The 18,336-nt window shown below is 39.1% G+C and overlaps 1 protein-coding gene across 7 annotated transcripts in view; it reads right to left on the bottom strand.

The window, feature by feature from the left end:
- Positions 1 to 18,336, bottom strand: part of LOC122636765 (transcription factor AP-2-epsilon) — a 162,605-nt gene that overhangs the window by 70,290 nt on the left and 73,979 nt on the right. For 3 of the 7 annotated variants that reach the window (XM_043828389.1, XM_043828379.1, XM_043828392.1), the window contains one exon: positions 6,614 to 6,738. The exons of 1 other annotated variant lie outside the window; for it this stretch is intronic. In XM_043828389.1, coding sequence (XP_043684324.1) covers positions 6,614 to 6,676 — 63 coding nt within the window. In that variant the 5' untranslated portion in view covers positions 6,677 to 6,738. Of the gene's footprint in view, positions 1 to 6,613; positions 6,739 to 16,290; positions 16,571 to 18,336 lie in introns of those variants that run through there. 3 more of the 7 variants (XM_043828393.1, XM_043828391.1, XM_043828400.1) reach the window with 3 other exon arrangements.

Below are 18,336 nucleotides of genomic sequence, written 5' to 3'. Positions count from 1 at the left end.
AGAGGACATCAATTTTGGTAGGAAAGCCGGTCGTACCTGACGAGTGTAAACCGGTTCTACAACAGCTACTTTAAACATACGATTAAAAATTACCATGCGTAAGGACGCTTCAATGTTATAGCGATATCATGATGACGATCAAGAGAATTTGATATTTTACCTTTGTAATTGAAGAAAAAGAAAACAAAAACAGATAAAATAGTATAATTAAAAGTGTTTTGATAATACTAACTTTGTTTAATCTAAGAATGATAAAATAGCAAGATTTCGTCGTATATACATGACATAATAGGTCATACATAAAAATGATTTTTCTGTCCTTCAAGAAAACGTCGATCGCTATCTAACGTCGTCGACACGCGTATTAGATACTATCAAGGTTACTGGATACGATATTACCTCACGCCGATTCACAGAAGTTGTAGGCCATGAAGTCGCAATAACCTATAATTTGTAGTTATTAAGCAAAATGAACGAGCGTTCGATTCTGTGAACGGCCTGTTATAAGACTTTTGTTAATGATCGTTATATAGCGTTCTTTCGAAACGATTTAATGCGTTGCTTGAGAGAGAGAGAGAAAGAGAGAGAGAGAGAGAGAGAGAGAGAGAGAGGGAGAGAGAGTCAGTGGGTTATCCCAGACTCAACTATAATTACTGTCATTTCGTGATACTTTGTTTAAAAAAGTTTACACGATAAAAGAAAAATCTTTCGGCTGTCAAACGAATACTTCATGAAAGAGCATTTTGACGTCGAGGGATTCCTCTCGCAGAGAATAACATAATTCTCATGTCAAAAATGATTCTCGTCAGGTTTTTCGAATTTGTGGAAGCTCGTAGGATCTATTCTTTGAGATAGATCTCGAAACGGAAGACGAAGGAAACGTTAGGTAAAACACGTGAAATTTCCTTTTCCAAGGAAATTAAGATGTGCGACAAAGATGTAAAGGTTTTCCGTTTCTCACGTAGAAAGGCAGAGAATTCCACGAGAGGAGAAGAGTGATCATTAATCCGTCAGTATAGTGGAGGCGGAGGCGATGGTAACGGCAATGGCGACGGTACGCTTGGATGATCACGCGAGTAAAACAGGGCGACTATAAGTGAGAAGCACCTTGTCATTAACGAAGATTCCGAAATATATTTGGATTATAGATGATCTTCTAGTCATTTCATCAGGCGTTATGGGATTATAATTTAACAACGTAAAGAAAAATTCAGCTATTACTCGTAGTGTAACATGCGTATATACATCTATAATTATTTTAAATATAGAGATAGTTGGATTAAGATACATATATTATTGATGTATATCTATAGTAAATATTAAATACGTTTGTACTTCGTTCCGTGTGGATTTATTCAAGAATAATAATTGATATTAAATGATTAATACAAGTAGCACAACGTTATCATGTAACTCTCCGAAGAAAAAAGATAAACAAAGGCCCAAATGATCAGGTGAATTATTTGAGATTTTCGAAAAAAGTTTATACCTTGATTGTAAACAATTCAATAAAAATCGATAACATACGTTCATCTATAGGCTTTACTAATGACTTATCCAAACAAAATGTAGTTTCGATCGAAATAATTTGAATAAAAATAATTGTACTTAACGACTAAACTATACCTATGTATGTCTTTTTAAAGCAAACTATCCGTCTTAAGATCGTTCGCGAGAGGGAAAAGGGCGTGTAAGAGTTAAGAAATCGGCTCGAACTTGCTCTCGAGCCAGTCACGAAAGAAGGATCGACTCGAAGGATAGGCACGATCGGAGCTCTTGCAGGAGTGGAACGCGTAAACGCTGTTAATGAGACGGTTCGTAAGTCTTGCCCTGGTAACTCGGTAACGCGAGAGAGGTTGAGAACCCTAAGGTGGCTCGTGCTCGATGATGACCTCTGACCGTGAAGACCGAATAGTGAGACGAGGCCATGCTTGGGCACGCGAGGCCCAAGACTTTGCCGCGAGGCACGCGCAGGATCCACTCCTCCTCCTCCTCGTCCTCCTCCTCTTCTTCCTCCTCCTTTTTCTTCTCCTCCTTCTTCTACTCCACCTTCTTCTTCTCCTCCCCTTCCCGTTTCTTCGTCTCCTTCTTCTTTCTCTCCTTCTCTTCGTCTTGTCTCATCGTTCTGACATTCGTTGCTTCTCTCTTCTCCCTTTTTTGATACTTGTTTCTCTCTCTCTCTCTCTCTCTCTCTCTCTCTCTCTCTCTCTCTATCTATCTATCTATCTATCTATCTCTGTCCATGTATTTCTACGCGATTGGCCAGTGTGTCATGGCGTGCAGCACTCTATATGCAGGGATCCGACGCTAAATGGAAACCCGAGGGAGTCTTGGTAGACTATCGGTTCTCGTTTTCCATCTCGTGCCGATGAACAAAACGGTCTAGTCTTGCGAGAACGTTTGTTATTACGAATTTAATTTGTTTCTTCATCTAACTTTATAAAAACCTGATTTGAAACAAATTTTGGTGCGGAACTTTGTGATTCAAAAAGTCATCGTACAAGTATAGATTTTTAAATAAACAAACTTTTTAATTAAGAATTTATCAAATGATTCCACTATAATGGAATAACAAACCAATAATTTCAATAAAAGAAGTTCGAACTTGCTGATTCCTTAAATTTTTCGAACATAAACTATTAGATATAGAGACGAGGACTGCGTAAGTCTCGTCGAGTATCAAGGTGAAGGATATATGTATGCCGTGGCTGGTATCCGCCGGCTAAAGTTTCGAAGGGGCGGTGTGAAAGGCGTAGCCCGCTAATTATAATTATACTACGGAGGTATTAGCCAGCGTGAAACGCTACGTAAATTCTAGCGAAATACTCGCCGCCCCTGCGGCTCTTTCGGGGGATGACTCTGTCTCTCTCTTTTTCTCTTTGCTTCTCTCTGTTTCTCTGTTCTTCTTGCTTTTTCTCTTTTTATATATCTTTCATATGTCTTTTGTACGCGCGAATAAGCGAGTTTTGTTTTGCATTTCGCGCCCGAAGAAGGACACTTCCAAGCGAGGTTGTTATGAGACTGTTTAGACGAGATAACGGATTAGTTGCTCGCAGCCAGCCAACTTCTTCTCTGCGTGTAAATATTTGTTGAACTTCTGCTGAGCTTTTTTCTTCCTTTTTTATTCTTTTTTTTTCCTATTGTCAAGCTTGCTGCTTTTCAACAAATTTTTGTACGAAATGTCAAATTGAGTTCGACGCGACGATACTTTGTAACTATTTTTGCTCGTTTTAAACCGTACGATTCAATCGATACTACTCGTAATTTAATTTAGTTTTATCTAACTCGAAAGAATCTTAATGAATGTCGCTGACTCAAGTATTCGACTCTTTTTCGTTTGGAACTTTTCGCAAAAACTTATCGTCATATCTCTCTTCCTCTCTTTCTCTCTCTCTTGCTCTGTGTCTCTTTCCGTCTTTCTCTTTTTCTCTATTACGTTATTGGAATAACTACATCGCATATTAGTGATACTTTTATCATAGATTACGGTGTTCGAATCGGTAATATCGGACGGACGATCGCGATGTGCAACAGGTACGCTATCCATTATCTGATAACAGTAATTACATCTACGTGTCACTCTGAAACATATAAAAGCCCTCTGGCAGATCGTACATATGCGTAGATATGTACATATGTACATATTACTATAGACGGATATACAGATCGAGCGAACGAATAAGAGAGAAAGGAGGAGGGAGGGAGGGGGAGAGAGGGGGAGAGAGGGAGGGAGAGAGAGGATAAACGAGAGACGAATAACGTAGAAGACCACGAAAGCAACGTTGGTATTTATCACGAGTGACTTAAGAGGGCAGACTTTCGCGTTGGACTTCTCTCTTAGCTGGTTTCTTTCTAGTGCACTAATAACATAGTGGTGAGCTGATAATTAATAATGAAACCCGGTAGAAAAGAGAAAAAGAGAGAGAACGTAGCCTACTAGCCCCAAGACTCATCGATTGTGGAGAATCACGTAAAAAGAGGGAGAGAGAGAAAAAGAGAGTGGGTGGATCTCTTTACTTCGTATAATTGTAAGGTGCAGACTAGCCAGAGCACTACGTGCGATTCGCACGAATTCTCGACTCGAATGGTTGCTCGATTCAAGTTCCTTTTTCTGGTTGGAAAAACTACGGGAATATTTTCTCCTGTCGTTTATTATCCATGTTCCCGATGAAAAATGTTTATCGTAGGGAAAATGAAATACGTATTGCATCGAGTCATCGGCGAGCATGGAAGAGAAAGAGAAAGGGGGGGAGAGAGAGAGAGCGGGGAATATGGCGTTTAATTAAAACCACACAAAAAGGTCGAGCGCGGTAGAAAAGATTGACCATAGAAACAATGCGTAATCTTTTCCCTTGAGAATTTCTAAATATTGCTTTTAATCTGTGCTATGTGAGATCAATGATTTTCTGAGGTTAGATAATAAAGTATAAAATGGAAATGAGAAACGTCTGTGCGCTGGAAGAGAGAGAGAGAGAGAGGGAGAGGGAGAGAGAGAGAGAGAGAGAGAGAGAGAGAGAGAGAGAGAGAGAGGAAGAATAGGGGGAAGAGGAAAAATGTTTCACGTTTTGTTTATATAAAGCAACCGAGAGAAACGAGAGCGAGTTCGACATTTTTATTTGGAAATACGTGTTCGTTCTCGTAGTTGGCATTGATATCGGTTCTCTTTCGTTCTTCGGCGCTCGTAATAAGTGGCTTATATACGGGGGGTATATTGCTTGGCCCCCTCGCTGAGTGAGTGAAACTAATATAATAACGATCATTTGTATCGCGAGTCGTACGGAGTATCGGCGAGCTCGTGCTCGATCGCGATTCATCTTCTAAATGCAACGAGCGCGTTGCACCTTTTGTAACATTCGATACGTAAGGTGTAATCTCAAAAATCTTTTTACGATATACTCGATGAATTTTATAGTCATTAACATCAGATAATTTTTTCCTTTTTTCATTGGTGATCTTAACGCGTTCGTTTTACCAAATTAATATCGAATGAATTGATACATTTATTGTCTTCTATAAGTCTTGTAGATAATTTGAAAATGACATAAAGGGTCATTTTTTAAATATCTTTAAAAAATTTATCAACGATTATAATCACGACGAAAAACGTGTTAATCGACTCGTAATTTCTACATCATTCTCTTTCAAGACATGAAGCAATTTTGTCGTTGAAAGCAGAATAAGAAACGGAGAATTAAACTTCGGTCGTTTCTTTTTTCATGTCTCCATTGGCTTCCCCTTTTTAGAAGAAAAAATAAGGAAGAGAAAAGTAAAAGAAAATCATTTAGGTGACCTTCTTTCTCTCTTGCTCGCGATTTTCCCATTTTTATACTTTTTTCCTTTCCCCTTTTCTTTTTTCGTCTCGCCACGCAACTTTTTCGCCTCCACCCACGTACTGCGACTTTACTGAAGAGAAAGACGAGTCTCGACACAAATAAGATAATCTCCATTATAAACTTGGGGGTAGGGTAAGTAAACGATGAGGAGTTATTTACTTGCCTTGGAAAGAGGGACGGAAGATGAGAGAGAAAGAGAGAAAGAGAGAGAAGGAAGAGAGAGAGAGAGAGAGAGAGAGAGAGAGAGAGAGAGAGAGAGAGACGGTGAGGGGTGGCGAAGAAGGAGAAAAGGGAACAAAGTAATAACAACGGAATGAGAATAAGAAGGAAGGCTTGAAATTCGCTAAGGTACCTAGAAGAAGTTTTAAGTCGACCGACGCAAGACCCACGGCAACCATCATCCTTGAATCTTTCTTTGCGCACGGGCATTATTATCTCCGAGCAAATGGCTTCTTCCAACATGCTTTTCCCGTTCTCCTCTTATTCAGCTTCAGAGAAAGCGCGACTGCTCGTGATCAACTATTAAAGATTTGACACTGTCTCAAGAACAATCTAGACGATCTATCGTTTTAGTTTGAAACATCGATGTAATCGATGCTATTGTTGTTACGTTTATTTGTCTTTTCTTTTTTTTTCCAAAGAGATCACTTTTTTCATAGATAATATTTATAATCTTAGCTACTCCGCTTTTATTTTATTCTTTCTTTTTTTTCATTATGGGTAACGAAGATAGAAAATAATTTTCTTGATGAAAGAACGACATTCTTTCTCTTTAGAATTTCTATGAAAAATTAAAATTGTTGATTACAAACGTTCGATAGAAGAGTCGAACTGAATTTAAAGCGACGTAAAAGGCGAAGAATAAATCGCGACGATAACACGACGATTATATTGTAGTACAAAATCCGGTTTAAGTGTCGAACGCGAGCTCTCGAATACATAGCTGGACGCGATGGGTGGTCTAACGTGGTAAAGGTCAGCCAACGTCATTATCTTCACTGCCAATCACATTAATTATTCCTTTAAGAAGCATTCATCGATAAGGGTGAAAAACGCGGCGGAGATAAATATATATGTATATAAATAAAAGTTAATGTTTATAATACCTCGAAATAAACACCGATATTTTGTGTATATTCCGCGCTATGGAAATGATCAGAAATGTTGGGAAAGGTCAGAAGAGATACCATAAAGCGAGATCGATTCTCGCGAGATCGCAAGGAACCGAGACGTAACTAACTAAACAAGTCGATTTACGTAAGTCCATCTCTCGAACTCACCCAAGACGCTCCGCAGTCGCCCGCTCCGAGTGTCTGAAAGGCCGGCATGCACCTGAACGTCATTTTGAACTCTATCGCCAAAATATTATCCAAAGGTCGAGCACCGTTCTTCGGTCACAACTTACCTAGAACAAAACCAAACACTTAGTTAGCAATCGAACGGAATTTCGCTAATACAAAAGAATATTCGAGACAATTCCTCATTCAAATATACGAAATTTGAGATCAAACGAAATACTAGTTAACGTCATCAATGGTAGACATTTCCTATTATCATAATTCTAAGCGAATGAGAATTTAACAATATGTATTGGTATTTTTAACACCCTTTCTTTTCCAATTCCAACCAACTCCAAAGTTATCCATCTGCTTTTCATACACTCTTAAAGTTTCTGTTTCTCTTAATACAGAAAACTTTTACTTCCGGTTTTTTGTAACCTCCATTATTAAGTAAAATTTGTGCTAATGTAATGCTATTCGATTATAATGCCCGAGAAATCGGCGATTTTTCTATCTCTAGTCGTAGCTAGACCCTGTTGAGAGGAACCGTCACGATAGGATGCTAATTTCAAAATGATTATTGACATAGCCTTTCCACAATGCCTTTGGATGCGTTTTGACGTTCCTTTGAAAAACGATTCGTCGTCACCGAGCAATGAGGAGCGCTCTGGCAATTACTCGGTAAGGATTCCGCGCTGGAATCCTGCAGTGGAAAGATCAACGATCGGATTTTTAGAGGATCGAGAAACGGTTTCGATCATAAGCACGGGATCGCAGCGGGTATTTCTTAATTTCCTCTATGCTTTCTTACATAATTTCTATCGCTTTTCACTTCTCCACTTTTTCTTTATATAACTTATACAAAATATGTATACGATATTTTATTGAGAAAAATATAAAAATAGTGATAAAACAAAACATAATAAGTTTTACGATAAATAGACTTTCGGTTATCGATCCTGTTTTTTTCTGAGTGAACTATAATTGATCGATTTTAAAATGTTTCTGTTAAAATAAAATTCATATCACTTTGGGATTATTTCTAAGCGATTTGTATCCTATATACTGTGAAATTACGATCTAATATTACGTATCTGGAAGAGAAAATCGGCATCCCCAAAGATTCAAACATCCACGGGGATCGGACGAATCGATGCACGTTATCTCTAAACGTTCTAAGTCCCGCCAAATTTGCATAGCATCGTACAGATGCTTTGCGATACTTATACGCGTTCTCAGAACTAATAATACGAAATTGGAGATGGCGTATACGGTGTTATAGAGGAGACGGCGAGGATTATACATATAAAGGACGCTTCGGTCCAAAGCGATTATATTTGCAGATATCAGTAGATCCGACGATATAGCTAAGAGAAAGAGAGATAGATAGAGAGAGAGAGAGAGAGAGAGAGAGAGAGAGAGAGAGAGAGAGAGAGAGAGAGAGAGACTGGGGTCGCAAACGCGCGAACGCACGTGTCGTTCGAGAGTCGTATAGTAGTAAATTAAGATTAATTCTCATCATTCGGCTTTATCCTTTTAATTGCGATCATATTACTTCTTATCGGACATCAATGACGATTTCAAACTTTTTATACACTTTAAGATTTTACGAATTACTGCAATGATGTGAAGTGATATTCCTTTTTCTTATTAACATTAACATAATCGATTAACGATTACTGATTTGCTTTTCTATAACTTTTTTTCGTTAACTATGAGAATAATTTGAAAAAATGAAAGACCCCCTTTAACGGACATTTTCAAAGTCGTAAAGCTAATTTAGAAATGCAACGTCACCCTTTCGCAATCTCTTCTTTTTATTTCGCAATCTGGTCCGTTCTGCGTCTAATCTACTCCATCTAAGATTCCGCGGAGTCAGCTTCATGCAGCACGAAATCGCCCTAGAAACTGTGAGCAGTTGTTCGAAATTCGCGACTCCAAAATCTTTGATCCTTTCCACGATGCGAATCCTAAGAATGCCAGGTAAGATAAAGACTGGATCGAATTGGCGAAATCATAGATCGCCTCGATAATAATTCCAGCCTTTCGATCTATTCCTCTCTCGTCTGATCTGAATGAGAGAAAGAGAGAGAGAGAGGGATCGTTCGTTCCACGGTGGAATCCAAAAAATTTTTTACGGAGACCGTTGCATAAGCGTCCTCACTCCTTTACCCTCTTCCACCCCGTCTGGAAGCGATTATTAGGCTGAACGAAGCGCATTCTTCCGACCGACGAATAAAACGACGGAGGATGGGTTCGGGATACGATGGAGAGGGAAAGGTAGAATAAGAAGGTGAAGAAGATGATGATGAAGAAGAAGGAGAAGGAGAAACAAAAGAGACGAGGACAGAGAAAACAGAAAGAGAAGTGAGAAGAGAAGAAAGATCACTCTCTTACATTCTCTCTCTTTCTCCTTCTCTCAAAGATAGGTTGGAGAAAAAAGATATAATAAGACGATGATGATGAAGAAGAAGTGAGAAAAGACGAAGATCTCTTTTTCTTTTTTTTTCTTTCTCCCCCCCTCCTTTCTCATTCTCTCTCTCTCTCTCTCTATATATATATATATATATATATATATATATATATATATATATCTCAGGAATAGGAGGAGGAAAAAAGAAAGAATAAAAAGAAGAAGAATGAGAAACAAAAAGGACGAGGACGAAGAAAACAGGACGAGAAGTCAGAAGACAAGAAAGATCATTCTCTCACTTTCCCTTCCTCTTTCTCTTTCTTTCTTTCTCATGCTTCTTCCTGACGCGTTCCATGCTGGCGGAAAACATAGAAACGTTGCTGCAGAAATGAATAATGAATCTGAACGCGGCCATACCAGGCATCCGGTTGAATATTCATAATGCGCTTCTATGCGCGGATGCTACACGGCGATATTCGGCTGTCGAGAATTCTGGTATGCCCACAAGCTTGTGCGCGCAGGCGCATAAACTTGTGTGTGTGTGGGCGCACGCGCGCGTGCTCACGTCTCTCACCGTGCCGTGTCGTGCCATACGTGTTGTTAGAACGTGGACCGAGTCGAGAAGGGCTTAGCATACATGTTTTGGTCCAGAAGAGATCGGTTAGTCGAGAAGACCACTAGCTACCTGCTTGTGGATCGTTCGAGAAACGTAACAAGTGAGTTTCTACAAATTCGTATCATTCTTCTCTCTCTTTCTCTCTCTTCTGTAAAATATGATTCTTATTTTCTTCTCTCCTGTTTACCTCTTTTTATTTCATTTGAAAAAAAAAATTTCTTCTACATCTTGTTTTTTTTTATAAGTAATAAATATTGTCTCAGTGTAAATATCTATTAATTTTTCAGTAAATCATATTTAATTGTAATTCATATTTAATAAACTCAATCGATTAAACACATTAAACATCAAAACTATGTTTTTTCAAGTGGAAAATTTCTTTAATTTCTTGATTTGATGAAAAATAATCGTACATAGTATCATTATTTTCGAATGGAAAGTTTTTTTTAATACCTGCTATCTCTTGGTATGATTTTTTTTTATAGTTATTGCTCTCGATAGATCGAGCGAGCGAGCGAGAAAAAGAGAAATTTAGAATCGGATGAGAGAACCGGTAAGGTACCCTAACGTGATACTCTGGTACGCTCCGATTCCGTCTAGAGCGTTAACGATTCCAAGGATCCCAAATTCCGAGTTGCACTCCTTTTTTTATGGTCACCAGCGGGCAACATCGCATCGAGTATACGACTGCTAACGACGTGCCATTAAATCGAGTTAACGAGGGGTGCAGCGCTATTTACCGAGCTGTTTTCTAGCTCGGACGATCATTTCGCTTGGCCATCGGTAAACCACAAACGGTGGTGCCTTTCAGGGAAACGCGGACATTTCTGTGGACACTTTTGCGACGATTCTCTACTTTCGTCTTTGTTTCTCTCTCTGTCTCTCTCTCTCTCTCGCTCTCGCTCTCGCTCTTGCTCTCTCGCTCTCTCTCTCTCTCTCTCTCTCTCTCTCTCTCTCTCTCTCTCTCTCTCTCTCTCTCTCTCTGTCTCTGGCTCTTTCTCTTCGTTTCATTTTTTCGCTCTCCAAGCACCTCTCTTTTCGATACACAGTAATTGTACCTATTTACTCTCGAACGAGATAATCCTCCTCTTCTCTTTCTACTCCTTCCCTTCCTACCCCCTTTAAAGCAAACACCATGATTCGTAATCTCATCCTCTATCGTAACGATCCGTAATAATATTTTTTTTCCGAAACGCTTGGATACGCCTAATGAGAATTGCCTGATGAGAACGAATCGAGAATAATTCTAAATGTGAAAAAATTTGTTTCTCTTGGTTAAACGATAAAGTTATATCGGGACGAGAAGATACAATATATCGAAATTGCTCCAAGCGATCTTTACTTTGTCCCTTCGTACGAACGATGTCGTTGTTGAGATAAATGTAAAACAAAGTGCTTACGAACATAACAGATTAATTTTTCTCGAAACGCCAATTTTATAGGCCGCTATTATTCTATACCGGCGATATGAGAGCATTTACTACCGTATGGTTAAAGGCGATAACAGTAATAAGTTCCAATGATTTACTTGCTGCCCAGTATTTAACCACTTTTCCACCGTGAACGATTTAATTATCGTGCGACAATGAGTTAATTGCTCGTTTCTGGCTGGCCGAACGAACGAGCCGCCAAATGAAGAGACGCGGTCACGCAAACTGCCAATTTTCCATGGTTACAAAGCTTTATCTCTGCATTATAAAACGCTAAACTCGGTCACGATTTCCATTTAAATCGAAAATATTTTCATATTAAACGTCGCTATCGTTTGGCGTCTTTTTAAATATTTTTTTTTCTCTATAGGAAGCCCACGCGTCTCAACAACGCCAGCCTCGAACGTTGTTACTATTTTTATTTTATTCCTCTCTCTCTCTCTCTCTCTCTCTCTCTCTCTCTCTCTCTCTCTCTCTCTGTGTTCGTTTCATGACAGTTCATTTTCTTTCATAAAAATCGAGGCCGACAATTAACATGATCGTTCGCGTGATAGAAATTTTATTATCACGGTAAAGTATCAGTGTGAAATAAATTCAACGTTGGTGAAATCAATGTTAATCGTTCGATTATCGTCGAACTGTATTTACAACGAAAAAGTTTATTGCTTGTCAAACAGCATATTACGTTTAATTACGAGTTTCTGTGAAAAGATTTGCTTTCGATCGATACAAAATTTTGTAATCGTTTCTTTTCGACAATAAGTTAAATAAAAAAAATGTTTTTATAAACATTTAAAAGTAGTAACGTAACAATTGAAGACGAGCTAAATTTATGGAGTAGGACGTAGATGGGCAACTTCTTCTTTGCCGTGGGCCATACGGTCCCCACCATCAATCAATTTATTCCCCCACTATTTAAGTTTACTAGCCATTACTCCGTACTTAAAAACAAAAACTGTGCAGCTCACGAGGAGGTCTTTCCCTCACACCTTATCTGGTAAGAATAGTGATGAATATAGTTATTATATTTATAATCGAAAGGAAAAACCTTGCGTGTCACTTTGACTTTTGACTTTTGAGATATTATCGTTTAAAAATTCCGAATAGCAGTTCTTATTAGTAATGCTTTTTTGTTTTTGTTTTGTTTTTTTTTTTTTTTTTTTTTAGTATAAAGATGTAAATAACGATCGAAACTTTGATATTTGTATAAAAGAAAAAGAAAGAAATAAATGATAGAAACAAAAGTCGCGCAGCTTACGAAGCACGGCGATGTTGAATAGTGAGGTTATTTTGTCTCACCTTACAAGTAAAGAGGCGAACTGCATGCGGACTGCAAATCGCCAGTTCCCATCTATGAAGTAGAAGATACAACAGATCGTAACGAAAGGAATCGATCCATTTGAAAAGTTTTCAACGACGGTTCAGAAACGTTGTCAAAAAGTCAATTCGGAAACAATTCACGTACGATGGAGAAAAAGTATAAAGTAACAAATGGAATGCGAGGAACACACAACGCTCGTAATCACATGTTGAAATCGAGCGTGCGTTGCTTCAGATAATAGCGGGTGGTAATCAAGAGAAAGAGATAGCTATAATAAAAAAAGATTAAGAAAGAAAAAAGAAAGAAAGAGAAATGGCAAAGGTGTAAGACATAAAATTGTTTCGGCAGAGGCGAATCTCTGAGGGAGACTGTCTTAAAGAGCGAACGCGCAACATTCCTTTCCATTACAATTACGGAATAATACCAGTGTTGGCCCACATTGAGGCGGAGAAACCTGAAATTAGATTGATTAGAGGCTACCGTTCGTGAGGATGACTACTACCGGAATTTAAGCAGTTATTATATAGATACAAGATTCGTGTACGCGTCAGAATAAAACGTGATTCTGATAAGATTCACATTAATAAGATTAAGTTTTTCAGCGTTGTCTCCCTTATACCATCCGTTACGGATCGATAAATATATTAACAAGAAGATGAAAAAGATTAGCGCGAAAATTATCGATGTACTGCATAGCTTCTCGGCGTAGAACAGCGGATATATCTCTATTCGTTGAACTAATTTAAAACAAATTTTTCCAAATTTCCGATATCGTTGAAAGACCACATAAGAAATTTTAGCACTAAAAATACTTTTCGTTCAAGCTCTTCATAAAAAAAATTATAAGCATTCCAAAGTATGCAACTTTCCAACCACGTGGGTTATGACATTAAATCGCGAATTCTTTAATACTTGAAATAGCTTCGAAACCGTTTCGTTCAGAGGTTAACCAGGGTCTCTCCAAGTACTTGTGTCTGGCAATTCGGCCGCTTTGAATGGCTAGTTAGCGCGAAGATTGGTTTTCTTCGCATTATTGGTCCCTTCTTCGAGTCGGCGTTATTGGGATCACCCAAACACCACGGCAGTAAAATCAGCTAAGCTGGCGGTTATTTATTGCTCGCGGTGGCACAGGTGAAAGAAACGGGCCTCTTCGTGTTTCTTTTTTTTTCTTTCTTTTTTTCCTGTATTCTTTCCTTTTCCGGCATCTTCGTTTCTCTCTCTCTCTCTCTCTCTCTCTCTCTCTCTCTCTCTCTCTCTCTCTCTCTCTCTCTCTCTCTCTCTCTCTCTCTCTCTACAACTTTTCGAGTAGTCTCCATTTATTTCTTTTCTTTCTCCCCTTAAGTAGAACTGTTTACGTGACCGAATTTCAAGATCAAAATGAATGACTTGACAAACTTGACGCGTGTTTTTGACGATTAAAAGTTTAATCATTTCGATATAATTTTGTTATTTCGAATGTTTATATGTTTTCCAATAATAATTGTTTCTGTTATTTGAAATGAAGATTCGTTAGATTTTTCAGCAAACTAGAATCCTAAAGCGTTGACAACTCATCCGCCTATTGACTTACAAACCGCTTGTTAGAACCTCCAAGGTATTGTCATTAATACAGGTGTTAACGAGCTTTACAATCGTTCTCCATAAAGTCGGCCCGTGCAACAGCTACCTGAGCCTGATTTATGTTTCTTTAATGGTACGCAGAAATGGCCACTTAATATTTTCCCATTCCTATAGACATTCACTTTCGAAAGAATGACAAAACTATGGAGTCTACCTTTCTTGAGAGTAAACTTTCGTCCAGACGATCTTCTAGAATGCGAGAATAAATCGTATTACAAATTTAACAATGTTTTTCGTCTCTTTCTCTCTCTCTCTCTCTCTCTCGAATCTTCGTATCTCTCGAAACGTTTCGTCAGTCGGGACGAGAAACGATCGATTCTATCCTGTCGTGTGTCAACGTGTCAGCGTGAGACGCGCAAGTAGAAAAGTCCTTCTACGTCAAACAAAAGTAGTCGTCGAGAAATAAAACGCAAGGCGCTGCTGATTGAAACGTCAGAACTCAGAAGTTATGTTCCGACGCTAGGTCGTACTTACATATTTTACCCTGTGGAATCTTTTCTGCACGCCAACGTCAATAGGTACTGGATGTTTCGAAAATTGATAGCCGAACTTCGAGAAGCTATGCTGGATAGAAAAATAAAAAACTATCGTTTTTAGGAATGAATTATTCTTGAATATGTAGAATATTTTACCGATGATTTACAATATACAAATTAATTATCTGACGTGTTAGGTCTTCGTTTATCATTTAGGATGGATTCTTAAAATCGTAATGCAATATTTCATGAATGTTTCGCATGCATGTACGCATGCTATGTACCTATGTATGTACATTGTATATACGGCGTTAAGTGGAAGAAAGATCGATGATCCACGGATGATCGATCGAATGTACATATACATGCATTGTCGATGACCAGGATGTCTAGGTAATCGAGAAAGATACGAAAGGGCTGTGATCGCGTGCACGTAGGGCTAAACAAGTACACCTCTACATATATATATTTACATGTACGCGATGAAACGTGGCCACGAAGCGAGGCGAAAGAAGTAATTGGAGATCGTAAAACATCGAAGGCGCCAACAGCAACAACGAAATCGTTGTTCGTGCTGTCTTTCGCGTGAATTCGCAGACCGATTAACAACGTAATAAGATCTTTCCCCATCCTTTTCTCTTTTGATATATGTAAACAAATAAGATTTATCAGTAATGAAAATGAGGAACTTGAATTTTGATTATATACCTAACATTAGAGAAAAAAAGATATACATAGGTACATAGAAAATATAGACATAGAAATGATTAATTGACATAAATATGGGCCATGATAAGATGAGCATTTCATTCGAATATTGAGATTTGTATCTCTGTTTTCTACGAAAGGCATTTTCACTTGCGATATTAACTTCTGTCTTTGTCAAACCTTACAAACCTTGTTTATTTTTTGAAGTCATCAATCGACTCACTTTTGCATATTACAAATGACGCGATTATCAAATTGTTAAGAAAAATATTACAAACGAAAACGAAGAATAGTCAAGAGGATTGTTTCGTGATGGTGAATCCACACGATATGCGCTCCATATAGGGGAACACCATCGAAACATTCGCGAACTAGGTACATACAAGAATGATTCCATTGTGGCAAGATTTTACGAGTTCCTCTTTAAAGCCTGTCATTATGGCGTCTGGCGAGTTGCCCCCGCTATGTGCATACCTTTTACAAAGAAATTTTGCCCTCTCTTCCTTCATCTTCCTTTCTCTCCCCCCCTCTCCCTTTCTCTCTTTCTCTCTTTCTCACTCCTACTTGAATGATTTACCGCTCAATTTTATGAACTTATATTCCATAAGGCTGACATATCTATTTCACTTAAACGCGTCCCGGGGGTGCGTGACGTATCGCTTCGTTCTTCTTCCTTCTCTTTTCTCTATGGTCGCCCGTGCGCACGCGCGCGATCTCTTCTCGTGCACGACCGGCTGCGGTATATTAGATAAAGTAGTAATTAGCGTGACGTTAATTAAACACTTCTGGTTTCATAGTAATTAATTAATGGCGATATTAAATCAAGAGACTGCTAGAAGCTATTCAACTCGCTGCATGCAAGCAATCGCCGCGTAGGTTTTATGATAAATGTAGTGTTGGATATACGACGAGAATCGATATCATTTGCCAAGAGCAACTTTTCTAGTTCGTCGATCACCCAATCGTATGTAAGACGATGCGTGTCTTCTAAAGTATCATTCAATTTAATGAACAAATTTGCGCTGTATTTTTGCGAAGCGAAGCGAAGCTCTAACTAAATAAAATAATCTATTGTATCTTGAAAAGAGTTTACCATTTGATGCATTCTCGCGGTGTTGTAGTAGTCTAGGTTCGGCATTCGGCTTCCTCGTAAAGTACACGTTTATTCTTAAATCTGCATTAACGACAACGCGCACGGTTTGTATCGCCGAGTACAAATAATTTACTCGGATTTGCTTAATCACGTTGTTGATGCATAGTTCGCATGTGAACAAAATGTCTAATGTAAACTCTATCGAGTCCGTTTAAAGAATCGCCTGTGTTCACACTGAAGGACACTGTGCACGCACCACTTTAAAAATCTCAATGGTATCGTAACAATGAAAACAATTCGAGTCCACTTTTTTTTTAAAGGATTTACTGTCACCAAGAAGTACAATAACAATGAATTCGGAATAAAACAAATTCCCCTCTCAAGTAGCTCAAGAAGGAAAAAGGAAACACTAAAAATCCGTTATTCGATAGTTCCGTCGAAAATCAAATTATCGGAGCAATCTCGATTCGATGCGTTCTATGTAAATTCGAAGCGCCATCCGTCCATCCATAAAACTAATGCCACACTTTTCCTCTTTGCCTTGACTCAGAGCCTCGAGGACGTAAGAGCTAGCTCGAAGTATAACGCGTGGGCAAGGTGGTGCACAAGCTCGTGAGTGAGATAAGGACGGCGCAAGTAGTAGGATGAAGAAGAACGAAGGCACCATAGACGTATTGAGTTACCGGTGCACGCTGGATATTGTTTCCTGATATCTCGAGACCTTTGTATAGGTATTCCCCTTAAACCGTCGTACACGCAAGAAGACTCGAGGGTTACTGCGCCCGCGGGCGCCCGCGGGGCCTTAGCTACCAGATAGACGCGAGAGTCGAAGAGACAAAGTGGTGGGGTCTTGGGACGGGCCTTAAGGCCAGGATCAACGAGAGTAGCGTTCCGATTGGTCAACCGGTCCCAACAGCGACCCAATCGTCTCATCGCTTGCCTTTTTCCGTACTGTTTACCAAGACGCCCAGCAGACTTCTCATTGGTTCGATCCTTCCTACGAACTATCTCGTTTCTCTCTCTCTTTCTCTCTTTCTCTCTCTATCACTACGAACTTCACGGATAAACGTCGTTGCGATTTTATTTTTGAAATAAAGGATGAGCCCCCAACTCATACCTCCTTCCATCGGCTTCTCAATCCCCCTTTCAGTTCTTTCTACTTCTCCTCGATGCTTTATCCGTCTTGCACCCGGCCGTCGGATCATCCGACGCGCAGTTCATCCGAGTGCGATATAGAGGTTGGATACTGCGCCCGACGATAATTTCTTCGATTATTTTAAATAAGTTCTTTTCGATAGGTATGCAACTCTTTCTGGAATGTTAGCTGAAATTTGACATTTTTTAATTGAAGAATACAAACGAAATAAGATCTATCCTGATAGGACATCTGCAAAAAGAAACAAATCCACTGCATCGTACATACTTATAAGTATGCCTTAGAAATTAAAATTCGTCAAATATTGTCGAGAAAATAGCCGGTATTGTAGGTAGAAACGTAGAAACACGCACCGCTACCGGAATCGTGTAAATTACAGCGGCTAGGAGTCGGTCGGCTTGACGGAAATGTAGATCGCTAATGAGAGACGCATTAGACGGTGGATAGACATCCAGTCGAAATTGAAGTGCCACCGCGAAAGAGTAGCCTCTGGTACCGAATGTTTCTGTATATGCATAAGAGATGCAAGAACAGGAATTCCGACGATGAAATTACGTTACGAGGAATTCCTGAATCGGTTGTACGAACGCGGCAGTTAGCTCCGAATCGTGACAGCCCAGGGCGTACACGCGAGCTTACAAGAAAATTTCAGATCGACCTGGCGAAATTGGAAGGGAGGTCTTTTAACGAGATGCGGTCATCGCTATAGCTCGAACGCGCGGTCATCTCTTTACGCTTCCTATGCCAATTCTTGTTTTCTTTTTCTTTTCTCTTTTCTCCTTCAGTATCACGGGTTCTAAATAACTGGTTGTTTTGGATTTACGAACGACAGAAATTATAACTATTGATTCGCTTTTGAAAAAATCGTTACATTCTCATTCTTCCAATTA

This window comes from Vespula pensylvanica, chromosome 1 (assembly GCF_014466175.1).
Source record: "Vespula pensylvanica isolate Volc-1 chromosome 1, ASM1446617v1, whole genome shotgun sequence".
Lineage (NCBI taxonomy): Eukaryota > Metazoa > Arthropoda > Insecta > Hymenoptera > Vespidae > Vespula > Vespula pensylvanica.
This window is presented reverse-complemented; position numbering and strand designations above follow the sequence as displayed.